This window comes from Camponotus floridanus, unplaced genomic scaffold (assembly GCF_003227725.1).
Source record: "Camponotus floridanus strain SB8 unplaced genomic scaffold, Cflo_v7.5 scaffold3, whole genome shotgun sequence".
Taxonomy (NCBI): Eukaryota; Metazoa; Arthropoda; class Insecta; order Hymenoptera; family Formicidae; genus Camponotus; species Camponotus floridanus.
Genome location: NW_020229436.1, coordinates 1,098,805 through 1,119,245, shown reverse-complemented (window position 1 = coordinate 1,119,245; position 20,441 = coordinate 1,098,805). Strand labels below are relative to the sequence as shown.

Below are 20,441 nucleotides of genomic sequence, written 5' to 3'. Positions count from 1 at the left end.
ATATTGCAGAAAAGCATTTATAATCGATCTTATGATTCGTTTAAATCAGATTCCAATGTATCAAATGTCAGTTCACTTATTGTAAAATATTGTATTCAGCAAATATTCAGTAAATATATATATTATAACTAGTTATATACGAACGTCAGACATGTTCGTAAAATGAATAATTAAATCAGTAGCTGGTTCGAGCAGCTTTATTATTATTAATAATCGGCAAATTGCTAAATTAACGTTTCAACGTCAGTAATTTCGATGCTTTGTTATATAAAACATAGGAATACATAGAGACGATTTATGAAAACAATTATCATTATTAATTGTAAAATAACTTAAAAATATCAATATTAATTAAATTATAAATTTTTACATATTAGACGTGCAATTAAAATAGGAGTGGAGATAAAAAAACAATTCATTTAATATAGTCTTTTTAATCTGATTGATTATTAATCATTAACAATCTGATCATTTTGTTTTCTTTAAAATTATATTTATATTAATCAATACATGAGTATTTACAATAATCGTATGGAATAGCGTCAACTACGCTGATCAAAGATTATACAATAATTTATTAACTATGAACTGCTTCAAAAAAAGAATGTATTCAAAATATAAGTAATTGATTATAGCTTCGCACAAGATTAAAAATGCATGAAATAAATATAGAATTTATTAAATATTATACATTTGTTTATTAAATATATGAACTCAAATTTTGTCTGCGCGATTAAAATTTATAAAAATCTCTAAATTATTTAAAAATGACGTTTACTTTTTTTGAAGCAGTCTGTTGTACGACGGAGAAAAAGGTACACAAAATCACGTTTTTAAGGATCGACATATTAATAAAATTATACTTAGAAGTATGCAGGATCTCCGATGTCTTAGCGCGTTCTACGTTGTAAAAATAACTGTACATTTAACGCTATTTTAACTCTAGATTCTATACAATTTAAAATACAAATTTCGATCGTCGATCTCCTTGAATCGCACGACCAAGCGTTTCACGGAAAATGAATATAAATAACTAATAGAATGTTTCGTAACGCCTCGATTTGCATGAAGATCGGCAACTTCTTCGATTGAATCGTAAATACTAGCGTTGCTCAAGCGTTCGAGTGAAATGATTTATTATATATGGCTAATAGTTACTCGTTACAGCCGACAACCGTGATACTTCTAGTTACTAGTTTACTAACAGATTAATTACACGAATAGAACATACCGATTTATATGCGAAGCAGTTCAATTTTATATATGGAATACTACTTTACATTGCACTTTGTGTCTCGATTATTTCTAGCTGTACAAAATCAGAATTAATCTCGCACATCGAGCTCCATTCGGTTAAGTAAATCCGGCTCTGAAAAAAAAATAATTAAGAAATTATTTTCTCTTAAATTACCAACTTATCAGCAAGTTCAAATCATTATTAAAGTACCCTTTCGATTTTCTTCGATGTAAAGACTTGTTCTTTGAGAACGTCTATTCTCGTTAGAATATCTGATTCTAGGCTCGATCCTATGACCTGGAACATAGGTCGGCGTAGTGAAATCGTCCGGACCTTCGATGATGGTAGTATTTGATCTTCTCCTGCAGATTGCCAGGCCGATAATAATTCCGATACCGATGAAGACCAACGCTGCCGCGCCTTTAGAATCCAAAATTGAATTATACAAAAAATTAATTTTAAATCGTGTTACAATAAGAGCAAAGTTTAAATGGAAATCTAAGATCTAAAACTCTAAAGGCGACAAAATACGTCCTGAAAATTTTGTTTTTAGAAATAACTTTTCTACCTTAACGTATAGAAAAAAGAAAAGTAATTTAATAATAAGTTAAAAGTTATATGTAAATAAATACGACAAATTATATTAATAAAAATATAATTAAAACGGCAAATTTAAATTTAGCATCAAACTAAAGCTAGATAAAGTAATTATATGAAATTTGTACATTAGAATGAAATGTACATTGGAACTGAATTAAAAAAATTATGAACGTTGATTTTACCTGTCAATGCAATAACGATGATCATATTTTCAGAACTGGCTTGCGGCAGCGCTTTTTTTAGATCCTCCAGAAAAATCCCACTTTTCTCCATCTTTCCACCGATAGATTCCGCGACTCTGACGTTTTCCAGAAGAGCGGGTTCACTTTTGCCACGTCCGTTGATCGCGTAAATATACACTGTATAATCGTATCCTGGTTCAAGATCGTGAAGTTGAAAGTGTGGAGTCGGATTCATATCTTGATAAATAGGCGGCGATTCCCCGACCATCCCCTGATCGCTCTGAGGTGTTTGAAGAGTATGAGGATCAATTTGGCCGATGATGGAATTTTTAAGAGATCCTCGAACTTCTAGTAAAAAGTGCTGCGGAGACCCGCCGTCCGATCCCGGGATGCAATTAACCTCTAGTGAACTACTCTCGTTGTGCAATGCGCAGTCCAGTGGTGATTGCGGTGGTTCTGATAAAAAATCGATGTTTAAGTGTAAAGAACACTTAAATACGAATTTAATATTTAAAAAGTATTACGTATAAGAATAATTTATATTTTAATTGTTAAAAAAATATTTTTTTCTTTTACTTTTCGTAATTAATGAATGACTTACTAGCAGGTATGATGTTGAAAATACAAGGTGTCCTTTGGCGACCAATGCTATTGCTCGCCCAACAAGCCAGCGTACCATAATCGATATCAGCGTTAATTGTATATTCTAGCACACTCGTGAGACCTTTATTCTCGACCCTCGAATTTAGAATAGGTAAAACATCTCCGATAGTACCGTTGTAAGTCCATGAAAATCGCACATGATCGTCAGGTAGCGCTTCCACTTCGCACATGAGCGATATTGTCTCGTGTCGACTGACAGTGATCTCTCTTCTTTCGTTACCTTCTCTGCATCTCGGTGCATCTATCGAATATTTGAATTGTTATGAAAAATGGAAAACGAAATTCATTCTCTCTTAGAAAAATTTCTTAGAAAAATGATTGCTAATTATTTTTTATCTATATTTATAAATTTTTTTTAACATATTTTAATAAAAATTTTTTAACATTTTAAATAATAAAAAATCATAAGCTTTTATCAAACTTCAAATAATAATTAGATTAAAAAGCTTGGCTTATTAATACGAGATTTAATTTATATTACATTTATACATATTAATTTATATTGCAATTAAATTTAATTTAATACTCGAGACGTGAAAACAATTCATTCTGACAGGAATGATTCTTGAATGACGTGCTGATAAATAAAAGCGACTACTCACATTTCATGTGAATAAAAAGCGGCGGACTGTGAGTTTCTCCCACGGTGTTCGTGGCCGCACAGGAATACTCGCCGACGTGTACGAGCGTGAGGACTCGAAGAGTCAACGAGTTTGAAGCCAACAAAATTCCGGCGTTCACATTATGCTCCAGTCGTTGATTCTGCGGATAAGAACGCGAGAATAGCAATAAATCATGCCGAATAACGAGACTCTTTCCCTTCTTTTTCCTTCTTTCTTTCTATTTCTACTCACATCGTGATACCAAATCACTTGCATCGGTGGTGGGTTACTTTGAACGTCGCAGACTAACTTGAGATCGTCGCCCTCCCTCAAAGTATCTAAGACGTAGCCAGTGGCCAAACGAGCAACGACTACTGGAGCATCTGTTTGTAATTCGAGGAATTGCGTCATTATATATTATAGTATTTAATTTCGCAACTGTTGTTTTAGCAAAGAACTTAAGAGATTAGGAAAATTGAGGAAATAAAAAAATGGTAAAAGAAATATTTTTTTAAATTTTCTTGCCACCTGAATTTTAAAAAATATTTGAAAATTCTTGAAACTATTAAATTTGAGAAATATAAACAAAAAAAAAGCGAGAATAATATGAGAATTTCACTCTTTAAAAGCAAAAAATTAAAATTATATTTTTAAATACATTTACACATTATATTATCGTAAATTTGACATGTTATTCGACTGACTCGACTTAAAATAATTGTCAAAAACTGGAAACTCACAAGAGACATGAAGTGTTTTGACTTCCTCGAGCACTCCTCCAGGAAATCTCGGATTTTCAGCTCGACAAATCAATTCCTTGCCATCGTCATCCTTATTGAGGACCAAAGCTAGTTTGCTCACTGTCGAATTACTTCTCTGCGTGGTGGATACGTTGGGATCGCCCATCACATGTTCTCCCAGCCTCCAAATGATCCTGGCCGCTGGAGAACTACCCCAAGTTTCGCATCTAGCGGCGATCGGACGACCGGCAAAGATCTGATCTTCGCTCAGAACGATTTTCACGATCGCTGGTTTCACTAAAACATACAAAAAAACAACAGGATTAATAAGAAAAGATTAAATCATACGAATATATTAAATTTTCACAATAGTTTGCTATATCTTCTGCTGTCTTTTTGACTCTACTGAAACTTTAGATTTCTAATCTAAAGCAAAATATAGAAGTAAGAAACGCCTGGAAGTCTAACAAAGATTGACATTTGTCGTCAAAAATTTACATCTGCGTAGACGCGAAGGATGATGATGCTGCTGCTAGATGCAAAAAATTATAAGCGAATCGAGAACTGCGTTGTCGGCGCTGTGCCACAAAAATAACGAGGACCAAAAGAGGGCCAGATGCCCGTCGTCCCGAAACCCGCCCGCGTATTTTTATTTTTAGACGACAATTTCTGCGAAATGCGACCGTCAAAGGAGTTAAGAAGATCCGCGTGAAATCGTTGGAATTCATCTCGCTTCCGCTGCGCGTCAATTGCTACTGTGTTTAAATTTTTTTCGCCAATATTCGGATATAAGAGAATATGACAGATATTAAAAAAAAAACCAAATATAATACGATAAAACTTATTTGATTGAAAAATATACATAGAATATTTTGTGAATTTTATTCTCAAATTGTTTTTCTTTTTTTATCTTTTTACAATAAAAAAACAAAAAAAATTCGATATGCAATAGAATTAAAAAATTTTAAATAAACTGAAAATTTAAATATGTTATAATTATTTCTGACATTTAATATATTTTTCAAGTTACATAATAAAAGTTACACACACAAACATAATTTATATATATATATATATATTTCTTTAAATTAAAAATAAATAATTGCCCTTTGCATAATAACTTGAAACATAAATTTGATATTTATATTTAATTTTAATTTCTTGAGAATTGCAACAAGTATTTGCTTTATATACTTCTTGCAGATGCAAAGCACGATGGTCTTCCTGTTTATCTTGATTTAAAAATAAATACAAGAACAAGGCGAAGGAAAGAGAAAACAAAGAGAGAAAGAGAGCGGAAGCGCGACATGTCGATCGAATAAAACGTGCCAAGAGTGCCTTTTAACACATACTACTTAAGACCGCTTTTTAGCACGTGCTTAGAATCGAGGGAACGGCCTTGAAGAGTGTTTCTTCGATTTTATTTTAAGCAGATGTCACGTTAACGTAGCATTTATGATTCGCTTCTTCGAAATGCCGCCCTTTTGCATTTCATCGTCGCTCAAACGTTGAATAAGTCAAGAAAGCATCAGAAGATGTGCTCGATGGGATGCGATCGTCGAAAGATTTACGAGCTCGTAATCATTGCCGAGACTTGAAACTAGCTTGAAAATATAATTCACGAACTGTATTTTCTTTAGTTTTATTTTTTAGAATCATAAAATCGATTTTAATTCCTCGAAATTCTCCGAATGTAATTTTGTATCATTCAAAATGCAATACTTACGATATATGTCGAGAGACACCTCGCGGACGATAGGTTTTCCCATTGGTCCTGATTGTGCCCTACATTCGAGCTTCGCTCCCCACAGTGACTTGGTGACTTTGTCGACAAATAGGTCATTCACCGTAAATCTATTCGGCGAGCCGATAGGTACAGTATCTATCACGCCATCCAGCAACTCGCCATCCTTCCACCAAGTTACCGAGGGCTTAGGTCTACCTGTAACAATTACAAATGCAATTTTTATGAATCAACTTGCATAAAATTCTTTAAATTAATAATAATAATATGCGACAATATTATAGATATAATAATAAAGCGATATTCATATATATATTAAAACATGTTAATATATATTGATGATAAAATTTAACTGAATAAAATTAGGTTTTATACCTCCAGACACTTGACAAGTCAGAGCAAGGCTATAACCTTCCAAAAAAGGACCTCCTATTCCTGTCACCTCTCGTCCTTGGGCATCATATATCACAGGTTTACTTGGTTGCTCTGAAAAAAGTAAAAAATGTAATGGTATAATGATATTTTACTCTTATCACACTCTGTAAAATGTGATAGTTACCAACTAGAGTTAGGTTCACGCGGAAATTTCGTGTCGGAGAATCCACGAAATCCACTCTGCACCTAAAGATACCTTGATCTTTCAACGTCACCTTGGTAACTTTCAATCTTGCTCGGTGACCGTCGCCGACCTGGAAGTACGTTCGTCTTCCGAGATCGTCGCTTACTGCCCAATGAATGGCGTTGGCCAAACTACCGTTTCTCGCATCCAGGCTGTAGAGAAAAATAGGTGAATCAAAATTAAACTATCTCGTAATATATATAATCAAGTAATATATAATCATAATCTATTCGCTGGAAAAATATAAAAAATCTGAAATTTTGTGGAATATTTTCTACCTAGATAAATCAGAAAATTTTTATAAAATTTTATTGGAATTCAGAGAATTTCATTAAAAAATTCTTTCGTTGGTAATTTTGTTTTTAGATTGTAAATAGTCGACAAGTCAAGTAAATTATATGTATTTAAAATATATTATGAATACATATCTATACTTATTTGTTTATATATTCATAATATTTTAATAAAATATTAAATATGAAGTACATGCTTTTTACTGTAATTTTTAATGATGCAAAATGAAAATTTTATGCAAATAAAAAATGCTTTTTTTAAAGTAATTCAGTTTTTTAATTTTATAAATCCAACACTTGAAAATTAAGAGGTTCTATATTTTTCCATTATACGAGTAAAAAACATTAAAAGACAAATCTAATAAGAAAACTTATTTTAGAAATTTGTACGAAAGAAATCTTTAAAATATTTTCTTTACCTAGAATTTTTAAAAAGAAAAGTATCTGAAAAATTAAAGAATTCTTTTACAAGATTTAAAAAGATTAAATAAACATCTTGATATAATACTACTTGATATAATATCTTGATATAACATCTTGATATAATATAATATTATAATATAAATAATAAATAATCGGAGTGATTAAATTTTAATTATTTTTAAAAATACAGTTTATTGTTAAACCATTTTAAAATCGAATATGTTAATGTTATTTTTAACATCATAAATCTAAAGAATTTAAAACTATTTATTAAAATTATTTATACTATATTTTCTGGATAAAAAGATACAAATTTTCTTTATTATTGTTATTGCAAGAAAAGTTAGGTTTCACGCCAAGAAGCGCCATTAAATTGGCCAAGAGGAAATCTCTTCCTCTTCTAAACTTCCATAACGATGTTTAGTATTTCCGGTAGCGGAAAGTTGGTAAACATCGCACTTTCGTCAATTGGCGACTCACGGTGACTAAACTCGCGTGCACCGCGCCTATTCGCGGCCGAAAAAAGGACAGTTGGCAGGCTTCGCCAACCGCGAATTTAGGTTCCAGCTGCTTTAGCGAGCTGAACGTTACGTAAAGCAGGAACAGGAAATCGCTTTGGCGTGCGGAAAAACGACGGTAAAACACAAAAAAGAGAGAAATCATCAAAGGATTGTGCGTCGTGCGATTCACTGGTATGCGGTTGATAACGACCATCAAAGTTAAGTCAAAGGTAACAGAGATCGAAAAATTTCATCCCGCGTGACTCGGATCACGTACCATGAAATTGAACAGAGGCATCTTTTATTTGTTAGAGCGAAAATATAAGGTTTCTATGAATGCATGAAAAAACGTCCTCCGCTACAGAGAATTTTAAAACATAAAACGAAAAGAGCAATGAGAAGGCCCAACAATCAACTTAAGTTTCGGTTCAATCATGATTCGAATTGGTCACAAAATTATTGAAAAGATTTAAATTAATGCTCTATATCGTTTACAGCAAATAATTACAATTGCAAATAAATTTTCTCTAATAGAAGATAAGCAATAAAAATCTGGTTTACGTTTCCTCGTGATTTGTTTGCGTTTTCCTTTGACGCTCTGCGATTTCTTTTACTTATTATATTTTCTTATATGAAGATCTTTTGATATTATCTATATTCTATATTCTTATTAAATTCTATGTTCTTTAATGAGCCTTCATCTGAGCCTTGAACCTCGAACCATGGCTTTAATAATTACTGTTTAATAATTCTTTCTATCGCCTAGATATTGCATGATGCACTGTATTTTTGTTACACTTTTAGCTGTTTATATATTCTCTTGTTATTTCAAGAAATTCGAGGATCATAAAGTTTTTTTTACGAAGTGAAATATAAAGAAGAAAAAGTATACCAATAGTAAAAAGTATACCAATAGTATACAATTTTTTCAATTAAAAAAATTTTAACGAAAAAAATGTTAATTATATATTTCAATTCGTCCTATAAATAATGCATTTTCATGATGGATTGATTATGAAAATTATAAATATTATCCACTTTTTTTATACACATTTACTTTTATGTTTGAAAAAATGTGCCTTGCAATGAAGATAATATATATGATGCTTAAAAATTAATTAAAATGTTATCAATATTCAAATATTTAATAATTTACATCATTTCCATTTTTTAGCAAATAACAAAGTACAAGAATTCTAAAAGCAGATCTTCGTAATAAAAATTCTTCAAATACATGTGCAAATTTTACATGGAGCTATTTATTGTTACAGACAAGCGAATGGGGTGGTGATTTAAGAAAATATCTTATTTTATGATTCCAGGAATCGTTTTTGTAAATAAACAATACCACTCTTATGCTTATATTAGCCGAAAAAAGTATTCAATCGACTGCTATTTCTGAAAGTTAACCAGTGTTATAAAATTTCATCATGCCACGCTTTCATGAAAATTTGATTGAATAATTTATATACAATCTTGATCTAACTCAATTTCCCTTCCGAACTCCCCTCCTCGCATACATATATTAATATACAATTATTTTTATAATTACACACTCACATGATAAACTTCCGAATAAATTTGATACAACTTGACAAGTGATAATTTCTAAAAAAGTTTCCGTAATGCATAGTCAAATATATTTTGATCTGTATAAAATAATAATAATAATATGACTGTATTAAAAAATTTAATATTATGTATCAATTTTTTATTAATTTATTAATATATATATATATGTGTGTGAGGTGATTTTAATTTGATTAACTTTAATCATTTTAATGCTTTCTAAATAAAAAATCAGTATATCAATATATCAAAATGTCAGTATTTTTGTTCTTTTTATGTAAAATTACCATGATATTAATTGCGTGTAATTTTATTATCTAATTATACTGTTTCTCTTCTAAAGCAATATTTAATATGAAAATAGAGCGTGTTAAATTAGATTGATTGTTAATGCTCGTTATATTTATTATGAGTAGCACGCGTTGGTGGCGTCTATAAATGCAAAAGTTCACGCTCGGGCTCAGATATTTCGTGCCGAGATATTTCGAGATGCGGCTTCAGAACAATGGCATCTCATCTCCCACAATAATGCGGGCCTAGCCAACATCCGGCAGTCCAACTTTCGACCAAAAGTCAACGTCATGTGAATCAGTTTCCGCGAGTTCCCAGAAAGCAGGAAGTCGACAGCAGCAGGAACATTTTTATGCGCTCGAGAACATACCTTATGCGCTGTCAAGAAAAAAAATTTGCTTCTATTGCGTTCCAAAAAAGTGCGCCCCTTGATCTGTATATAAATTTTTTATAGAGAACATAGAAATTTCTATAGATCTCTATTTTTTCATTTAATTTTTAATACACTTCTAACAACAATTTTTTATTTTTTGAGAATTGCTGACCACATTTTCTGCAAAGTTAAGTTTAGATAGGTCGTCGTACCATCTTTATGGCGCCAATGCTGTGTAAAAATAGTATCAAATAGGTAAGATTATTTTTAAAGCGCAAGAGAGACTTGCCTGTAGAGTGGTATACCGATGTTGTCCTTGAACCAGAGAACCATATTGACCGAATCCTCTGGGGTCGGTGGTGTAATGTCGCATGGCAGCTCCACATTGTCTCCTTCGGTTGCCCAGACTAATCTCACCGGTGCTGAGAAAAGATTTAAAAAATTACATATTTTTAAATACATGTATCTCCCTAGTTAATCATAAATTTGACTTATTAATAATTTTAATATTTGTTACTGATTCTATGTCAAGAGATTCAGTCAAAAAATAATTTATACAAAAGTATGAAAATATTCCTTGTCCCTGTTGGAAATTGTAATCAATAATCATCACATACATCAACCTATTTACAAATCGAGATATAGATCATTTTCATGATATACAAACTATACGTTTTTGCGCTGCCGCCCACAATGACTGGTAGAAAAATATATAAATCAGCGAGTTTATCGCTTAAGTGTTAGCATTAATCGAAGACTACGGAAAAATATCGTTCTCTCTCTCTCTCTCTAACATTATTTCGAAATATTCTAGATTTTAATTTTAAATATTCTAGATTTTATTCTAGATTTTAATATTAAAATATATTATATGAAATATATTATATTTCATATAAATTGCGTTAAAATATATTATATAAAATATAATATATTTTTTTAAGATTATAACTATATATTGTATATAACTTTGAAATATATTATAAATGGAATATATTGAAAAAAAAAGACAAAAAGCATTAATATATGAGTATTTTATTTAACACAAATACATGAATATTTTATATAAATTTAATTCTTTAGCTACGAAATGATATAATTTTTAGAATTATATATATAGCTCGATGAAAACTTAAAAATTAAGTTAAATGCAAAACTAAAAATTAAATGGGCGCTGAAAAAGCCTTTGTCTATTATTTCCGGATTTCTCGTACTCTTGGCGAAAATAGTTTACTTCGCCGTGTAACTTTGCCAGCTCGCAATTATTTGACGAGCATTGATTTGATGTACCATTGTCTATAATTTTATGCATCTCTACGCACGACTTAAACTTAAATTCGTCACATCTCGTTACGAAGTAGCAGTGCGGAAAATAGAAGCGATATAACGCAGGCCAACCGACCGGACGCACGTGTGCGAGTCACACGCGAGTTCTGTTAATCCTGGTATTTCATTGATAACTTTATTGTGAACACACACACATACACCAATATATCTCTCGTCAATCATTATATCAAGTATTTTCTTTTGGTAGAATTTAATGGATCTATGTGACACATTTTTAGCGTATAATAGTGCTTAGAATACATACATATGAATGAGACATTTTTATCTTGCACGCATTTACATTCTAAATAAGATGCAAAAGAGGAGAAAATAAATTATATAGATTTTCATGCGTTCCGTTATTTATTTATTCGCATAAGATTAGAGTTTAGTAAAGCGCATATATCCATGCATTCCTTTCGTGTTATGCACAATATCATGCACGTGGCCACACGAGCATAACGATACAGTGCCGTTCACGAAGAACCGCTTCATTAGTACGCCACTATGTATTTCATCGGCCCCACTGAGCTTTTAAGGACTTGCCGAGAGGGATGCGACTAAGCATCCTGTTAAGTTGTGCGTTGGTGGTTGAGCATTCTCTTCGCGTACGCAGCGGTGCACAGAATTTCGAAACTTTTTATACACATATATTACATAATTTTATAAATATATATATTAAATAAACTCTCACTCAAAAATTTTTAAGAAAAAAAATATAATAAGTATAATCAAGTTATTTTATATACTTTGCCATATGTGAGAAATAAAGTATGGCGTTAGGAAGTATGACGTTGGAATCACAAAAATTTTTAATGATATATTTTCTTTACCGTTTTTTCATTTGACCGATATATTGATTCATATGATTTGTGAGACCGAGTTTAAGCTCTATTATATTTTATAATCTATCACTTACTCTTTTGACTGCGAGATAAAAACGCTCATGTTTCCTCTTTTTTTAAGGCGTATTAAGTATACATATCTTTCATTTCAAATTCAAACTAAAAAAATGTAAGAGGGTACAGTTAAGAAGGATAAACCTGTTGTTTTTGAGCACTGCATCCACCTGTCTTTCATGAAAGAAAAACCGAAAGCAGTTTGTGGAGTTCTAAGTGAATCGCTGCGCTTGTTCCTCTTGTTTTCTTATGCAAGGAATAGAGACTATTTTTTTTTAGAAGAGTTGATCTGGAGCGCTGAAAAAATCACTCGCGTATCGCGCGGTTATGTAAATAATAGCCGGCCAAGAGGGGACAAGTTCCTCTGCTATTTTTGTATCGTGTGTTCGTTGGGAAATCGTGTTTCCGGTCGCATATGTCTATTTCCGTACCATAGCCTGGCCTCTTTCTCTGTCCTTCCTTTCATTCGACTGCGCATCGATCTGTTGATAGATCGAACGATTCGCGGTCGTGTTTATCATTCTGATATAAACTCTTCTATATTCGTAAGAAAAGCACGTCCTCGAAAAACTCAATAACGCACCTTATAAGAAACTTTGTAAAATGTTTCTTAAAGTTAAACAAAATCGCACATATTAAAATTATTTCGTAAATTATTACTTGAATAATAATAGTAGTAATACTATAATATTTCTTTTATTACAAATATTTAAAGTTATAATATTAAATAAATGATAAATTGTAAACAAGCTTGCATGCATGCTATAATAACATAAAATGAAATTATCCTCATTCGAGATGAGAATAATTAATAATAATAGACCGAATAATAAATGATCGATATAAAGATATGATTTATCGAGTTTCAACGATGAGTTACAGAGGTGATCACATAAATTTCTTGTTTAAAAAAATAGGTAATGCATTTCATCTCGATGCCTGGTAATTATTTAAAAAGACCATGTGGCCACCTACCTAAATTATTCGGATCTGTTTCGAAATAACGAGCTACACGCAACCCGACGATTACGTCGATTTTCGGTCGACCACCTTCTGTTCGTTTCGACCTCCCTGTAAGCTGTTTATCCCAAGGTTCATCCCAAGGGATGGAAGGAGAGGGGATACGCGAGGATACCTTTGACCACTTTGTATGATAATTTCACCAATGCTCTGACCCGCACACCCTGTGGTTTCCTCGTTACGTTAGGCAAACCTGTTCTTGTTCCGTTTTCAAAGGGCAACCCTTTCTCTATGTTCCACCTCGCTATTTTGTCCTTCGACCCTTGACCATCTCAAGTTTAAATGTTAATAGCGTACGTAATACATATTTCATAATTATCATTTAAATGGCAAAAATAATAGATTGCGATTGTATCAATCTTTTATAGGAATAATTATGATCTTGTGGATATATAAAAAAAATTCTGTCTTTATTTTAATATTTATAATTTCCTAGTCTCAACAAATTATATTATAATAATTTGTTTTAATCACTTGAAATCGATTTAATCATAAATTATTTCGATAATTATATATTAATGTATAACATATTCAAACTATTAAATATTTAAGTAATATGGTGTATGTAATGTGTCTGTATATTATCTCGATTTATCTTTCCATATAATTATAGTATAATTAATCATAGTGTATAATACGCCCATAATACTAGTAACATGTGACATAGAAGTTTAATGTCAGTAGTTGGACAAAGGTCAAAACGCTGCAATTAATTACAACTTGGATGTTGTTTCATGAATGAGCGATTAAGAATCGAATCAATGAAGCGATAGAATGCGTGCGATTATATAAAAAAACATTAAATAATATAATAATTTATCAGAGACATATATAAATATGCATGCCACGCGATCCATGCAATGCTGATAATGTTAATATGCTGATAATGTTTACTGCTTTCAATTAGATGTTGAGAACAATGCATAGTTACCATGCATAAAGCCTTGAGATCAATTAACAAACTCTTGTTTCTATTTAATGAGAAATCCTATTGTCCTATTCCACTTTATCATTTGTGACATTTGTAAACGACAACATGCATCAACTAATTAAAAGTATATCAGCAAGTTGAAAACATAATTTACAACTAATATTTCAAAAAATTATTAAAGCGCACTACTATAATTTGCTAATTATTTTAAATTCATACATATTTGGCATTAAATAGATATTTTTATGAAATTAATTACTAAATTTTAAGTTTCAATTAATTATTAAACGGCCTATATTTAATCTATGTATATTTTCAACAAATTATTTTTATACTTCAAAATATTCTGTTATACTTTAAAGTATTTTTATTCTTTGAAATATTCCACTATATTATTTTTCCTGGAGGGAGCTTTCGAAGTTTTTTCGTACATTGATTTTTTTGTTTCGTACAAAAAGGTCGCTTATATTATACACATTTTATAGGCAAAATGCAAATTGAACTGTGTATCAGATTAGCATGTCGAGGGAGTCGTTGAGATGTACGATGCAACGATACCAAAGGTGATCTCCCGAGCGCGAAAAGCATGCTTGCAATGGTTTATGTGTTTTCATTTCACAGAAAGTGTTGCTTTCGCAATGGGCCGTTCCGCATGACTTTTACTGTTAGACAAACATGTAAAGGCTCTCGTGATACCTACATGATCGTAATGATAAATGACAAGATTTTATCATCTCCCATGTAGCCATTTGTAAACAACTAAACGATCAATATTATAAAGTTATCAGAGCTTTATGAAGTCTCTCTTGCATATATCTGTATATATTCAGCTAAATTTTCAATAATTATTGATGAAATTATGTACACATTTGTCGCTACTTGACATTTACAATGATATTTTTAAATTTCTATTTGTTCGCAGGGTTGATTCCTGATGAAATTATTTCAATTATTATGTGACTAATGAAATTTATAGCGACATAGGCGAAGATTTTGAAGACTTCTTTGCCGCTGAAAATAAGTCGTGCGAATTCTTTCGCAAACTCGGCATCATCTGAGTTCTCGCATTCAGATTCGCTGTCCGCGCGCAAGAGACCGTCGACAAAAATATCCACTCACCGATGTGCGCTTATGGCGTTTCCTATTACGATCTACCGCTTCGCACGTGGCAGAATTTGGCTGACGCTGCTCTTATTATATCGCGAATATATCGCGCGCGATCGTTTTATCTCTGATCGCAACTCGCTCCCATTTGCATTATTCATTACTTTAACACGTTGTGGTTCAATACTTTTCTTCTGTTTCGATATATGTAATTTTAGAAAGAGAAAGACATTAATGTATAATTTTAAAAAGAGAAAGGCTGTAATAAAAAAACATTATTATTTTAATATTATTTTAATTCATAATTTTCTCGTTATGTCTTAATTAACTGAAAAATAATACTTTAAAATACTAATTTAAAAAGAAAAAAAGAGCAATAAATGCGAAATAATTCTACTTTTGTATGTATTATATAATTTGCAATTTGTGAATTATTAAATAATTATTAAACTATTGCATTCATAAGAATCCCAACACTGCCCAACACTGCCTAACACTGACCAAAAATACTGTTCGCAATTATTTCATGACCGTAAAATGCACGAGTTTAATTCCGCTTGTTGCATTTTACAACCGAGATACTCTCTCTTCCGGGTTTTGCCGTGATATCTTTTTTTTCACGGCTGTCTTAGCGATTTTCCGAGAGTCGGCAACTCTGAGATTAATAATGTAATTATTCTGGCATAGCGGCGAACGTCGGCAGACTCGCCAAATTAAACTGGCGACGTCTATTTCAACAGCTGTTTCAATTTTTGCCTCGTCTACCGTCGTGGCGTAGCCTATTACTGCACTTGTCGGATCGTTCCGTAATACGATTAATTAAAATGTTCACGCGTATGCGCGGTATTCTTTGCACGATAACGAGTAGAATCAGTTTTATCTGCTTCCTCTCCTATGCGAATTGAGATATTGCTGTGTTGCAACGATACGTTATAAACAGGAAACGACACATCACTGCTTGTGATGCACTGGAGATTGAGCTACACAAACGGTGCCTTGATTAAATTTTACGAACGCTAAAACGTCAGTAAGTTGCATGCGGGTCTGTGAGTTTATTTAAATCCTTCCGGTTGGTATGTCGATGATCAAAAGTATCAAAGTATTTCACGAATTACATAACAGAACCCGCGACAGACCTTTTTATTTCATACATTTTTAAATTATTTTTTAATTATACATATTTATAGAATAATAGGTAATAAATTATATTTATGTAACTTATTAATTATTATTGACAGTTCTGTGCTAATCATTACGATTAATAATCGTATTAGAAAGATATTGTAAAAAGTTTCTAAATTGATGAATTAATATCACTTTTAAAGAGATAGAAAATTGATATCGCTTTCTAAAAAGATTATGAGATATCAAAATATAATGCAAAATCATTTTAGCAACTCGAAGGAAATTTGTGAAACTTTACTTCTACATATATGATGTCAATATAAAGTTAATAGGTCAGCATGTAAACGTAAACTAAACATAGCCAAGTGTAAACTTCGAAAGCACGTTGAACTTCAAGGGAGTACTACGTTAATAGCCTCGTTGACGGATTCGACCTGCTAATTAGATGTCAATCTTCTGACAGTTTCGGGCAACGAGAGCTTAAATGTCTGCAGATGGAAGTTGATGATGGAAAATGGATGCAAATATGCAGAGTGTCTAAAGCATCAACTTCTATGTGTGATGTGTCATCGAGTGCAAATTTTTTAAGGTAAATTTAAGAGCAAATAAATGTGTTCTAATTATATTTTTTTATATAATATAAGTGAAATCACATAATATATGTATCCAGCGGTAAATTTAATAATAGAAAGAATTCTTATGGTGAAAATTTTCCGAATAATATTTTAGAATAAAGAAATTCGAGCCTTGACTCGTACCTTTGTTCTGAAATTCCGGTATCGGCTCCTCCGCAGCTGTGCCCATTCGACAAGACTTTAGCACCATCAGCAGACTCGTCAGAAGTATGTATTCCAATGTGCAGCGCATCTCGATATCGTCTTGTATCGAGAATCGAGGCTTAATTGTACGCAATATATCAGATCCACTCTCTTGTCGCGACGAGCAGCATTCGATTTCGATTGCTCTGCGATCGTATTGAGTTCTTTTTTCAATTAAACACACAGTGTTAGTTCAACGGCAATCCTTTTCGCGAGGCAGATATTGATTCCAGAACAATTTCGATCGCGACCATTCGAACGATTCGAAAGATCGTCGTGGCATTCTCGACGTCTTCGCGATCGATTTTGATCCGATCGAATCAATGTTTGGGAATAACGTCGCGTTTAAATTGTTTTTTTGCGCACTGTTATTATTAATTAATATTATTATTCATAAAAACTAATTAATTTATCATTTATAATCACTACACACGCACACACGATCACTACGATCGAATATATAAATCCCAGAAGATAAATTTTTATTTTTCCTTTTATCACTATTTCCACATAAAAATAGTAGAAGTTTTTAAGTTTATATTTATGTATCCTTGCAATCTTCAGATGTTTAATTTTTACGGAGAATATTTGATCGTCTCTTTTTAAAATTCCCACTGTCCTACGAACATCTGCATTCGACGACAGTTCAATGACATTTATTCATTTATTCAAGAACGGACATTTATTCTTTGTTATAGCCCTATTCAGTCGGATCTTTCTATGAAAAGTACAGGCGCCAACGATACGCAATTCACGGCCGGAGGTCCTTCGACGAGTCCTTTCACGCACGCCCCTCTTTTCTTTTCGCTCGTTATTAAGCCGGACGCGTCGAAATCTCCTGATTAACAAAACCAAGGTGCATTTTTCCCCTCCTCTTTTCGTCTTTCTTTTTACCGCACGTTTCTCTCTCGGTCGAAACTTTCGCCTCGGCTGTCGTTGTCGCTTCTTGGTCGACGTCCTCTTCGTCCGCTTTGACTCCCCCCCCGACCGCCAACGCGCTTCCTCCTCCTTCGCCGCCCTCTCGAGGAATTTCAACTTTGATCCTGCGTCTCGGGCACGTGCCTTTTACACATGCCGCTTTTTGCCACCGCTTCCTCTCGCTCCTCGTCTGACGTTATTCTTAGTAGGTGGTCTTCCTTTTGCGTGCTACGCGATTTAATTTAGAAACGCAATCAGGTGGCACTATCGCGCAGTGTCACTTTCATGCCTCTTTATTACAATCACAATCAGCTATTAATGTGATAATAGTGAGTTGATAATATCTCCTTTAATGTGAGAAATATGACTTATTAAAGTATCCTTCAAAGGCTACTTGTCATCAATTGATTGTCAATAGAGTCTTTCAAATTGATTTAAATTTTATATTTAAATTAAGATTTGGCTCAAAAGGAGTTCTTTGATATGTACTCCAAATTTAGAATTAACTGATAATCACTTTAATCTTGTGAAGATATTTTATCAAATATCAAATGATATGAAAGGGACGTTTTATTAAATATGGAAACTGCACAATAGAATCTTTTTAAAGAACACATAGTAAATTGTGAAACAGCGTTGGAGGAAAAGTGCAGTTTTGATCCTTCTGTCCTTTGATACCAGAGGCTGCAATAATTGCCAGAAGGAGAAAAATTTAAATTCACAAGTGCACAGAACTGCGTAAATTTTATTCAAGTGTCTCGAAAACGGAACACATGCGGTACTTCGAGATGGATGAATCTTTATTCTCCAGGGTAATCCTCGTGTATACCAGGGATACAGTCGGTTGGCACTGAAGACACTGATATAGTCTTGGATTTAGTCGAGCCGCTACACCATCTGCAGCTACACCTGCGAATCGAAGGGCATATTTCACTCTTTCACGCGACGTCGATTCGCTCGTCGGGAAATGATAATGCCAGTGACAAGACACGTGTGTTTGTCGCGAGATCAGTACCGCTCGAGAGGCTCGTCGTCGTCTTCGTCTTCGTCTTCGTCTTCGTCTTCGTCTTCGTGATCGTGATCGTGATCGTCGTCGTCGGCGTCGGCAGCGACTGCCACGAAACTAAAACCAAAACCAAAGACACGCGTTTAGTTTCCCCTACCCGAGAGACACCCTCGCCCTTCTCGCGCGGCACACGCACTCGTACACGGTTCACGCACGCACGTTTGAAACGCGGACACGCACCTACATGCGCTTAAAACGGCACACGCGCGCCTTCGACACGAATACGCAGATAGGAAATGTGCACCCACACACGTATCCATCCATTGTGTACGTGCATTTGTGTGAACGCGGGAGTAATGCTAAATAAGAGTCTAAGTAATGCATGCAAATGCTGCAATGAGTAATGCCGTTTGTAAAATAGGGTTATAAAGTGAAACACTTGTTTGTGCGTTATGCGAGGATTATAAAAAGTTATCTCATTGGATTTAGTAAAGGATATTAAATATTTAACTAGCTTGTTAAGTCCTCGCTTACAAATTTATTTAAAATGATTTATAATTTACAACAGATTATGAAAGATCTGTTTATAATTCTACATATAATGTTGTATCTTATTCTGTCTATAATTTGTAAGTGAATTGAATTATTTATAATTTTATTTGTTATGTAATATTATTCAAATATTTTCTACATTACAGACGCAGTTAAATTATAAATCATTTAAAGTTATCTTTATTAGAAACATATTATGATAAATCATATTTATACTTTTATGCATATTTATACTTTTTGCGCGGAAAGCGTGAATCATAAGATTAAATCGTAAGATTAAATTTTCACAAATCATATTTCATAGATAAAATCTTTTTTCTAATAAAATATACATATATCTAAACAATAAAACAAAAAATAATTATAATAAAATGTAGAATCATACAATTTTATTGGAAATATTATTTTCCGAGCATAAAAAAAACTATGTAATAGATTTCAAAGCTAAATGTATTACATTGCATCGAATTATTGTCCAATATTAAATCCTCTATAAACAAATTTATAATTCTGGAAGATTCAAATTTTGAATGCTTTAGGCAATCTTTATGTTTGCTCGCAACAAGCGGCAATGTTAAATAGTGACTAGAACAAAACTCATATTTGTTTGTCTATGGCCTCCATAGGCCATGCGTACTGCAAGTCGAATTGCACAATCGAAATTGTACCAGTTACAATTGTTTCGTTCTGATGCGTACATGCTACGTACATAAATATATAAATACATACCTCTATTATTACAATTCTCCCTTTGTCATGTGTTTCCATACGATCTTTTTGGCCTCGGAAAGGCAACGCCGAGTTTGACTGGAATGTGCGCCGGAATAAACGCGCATAGGGGTGGGTTTCTGGCGTATCATCGTATGGACGATTACGCGATGCCGGGCCTGATGCGCCAGGGGATTGAAA

The 20,441-nt window shown here is 32.8% G+C and overlaps 1 protein-coding gene across 1 annotated transcript; it reads right to left on the bottom strand.

Annotated features, from left to right (window-relative positions):
- Positions 1 to 719: 719 nt before the first annotated feature.
- On the bottom strand, positions 720 to 17,452 carry LOC105257339 (hemicentin-2). The gene is made up of 12 exons (XM_011267897.3): positions 16,997 to 17,452; positions 10,126 to 10,258; positions 6,328 to 6,539; positions 6,144 to 6,254; positions 5,751 to 5,966; positions 4,025 to 4,321; positions 3,537 to 3,667; positions 3,285 to 3,444; positions 2,621 to 2,923; positions 2,020 to 2,475; positions 1,448 to 1,657; positions 720 to 1,369 (listed from the first exon to the last, which is right to left on the bottom strand). The coding sequence occupies exons 1-12, from the start codon at positions 17,103 to 17,105 to the stop codon at positions 1,326 to 1,328; spliced, it is 2,382 nt and encodes a 793-aa protein (XP_011266199.1). The 5' UTR covers positions 17,106 to 17,452; the 3' UTR covers positions 720 to 1,325.
- Between the last annotated feature and the right edge of the window lie 2,989 nt (positions 17,453 to 20,441).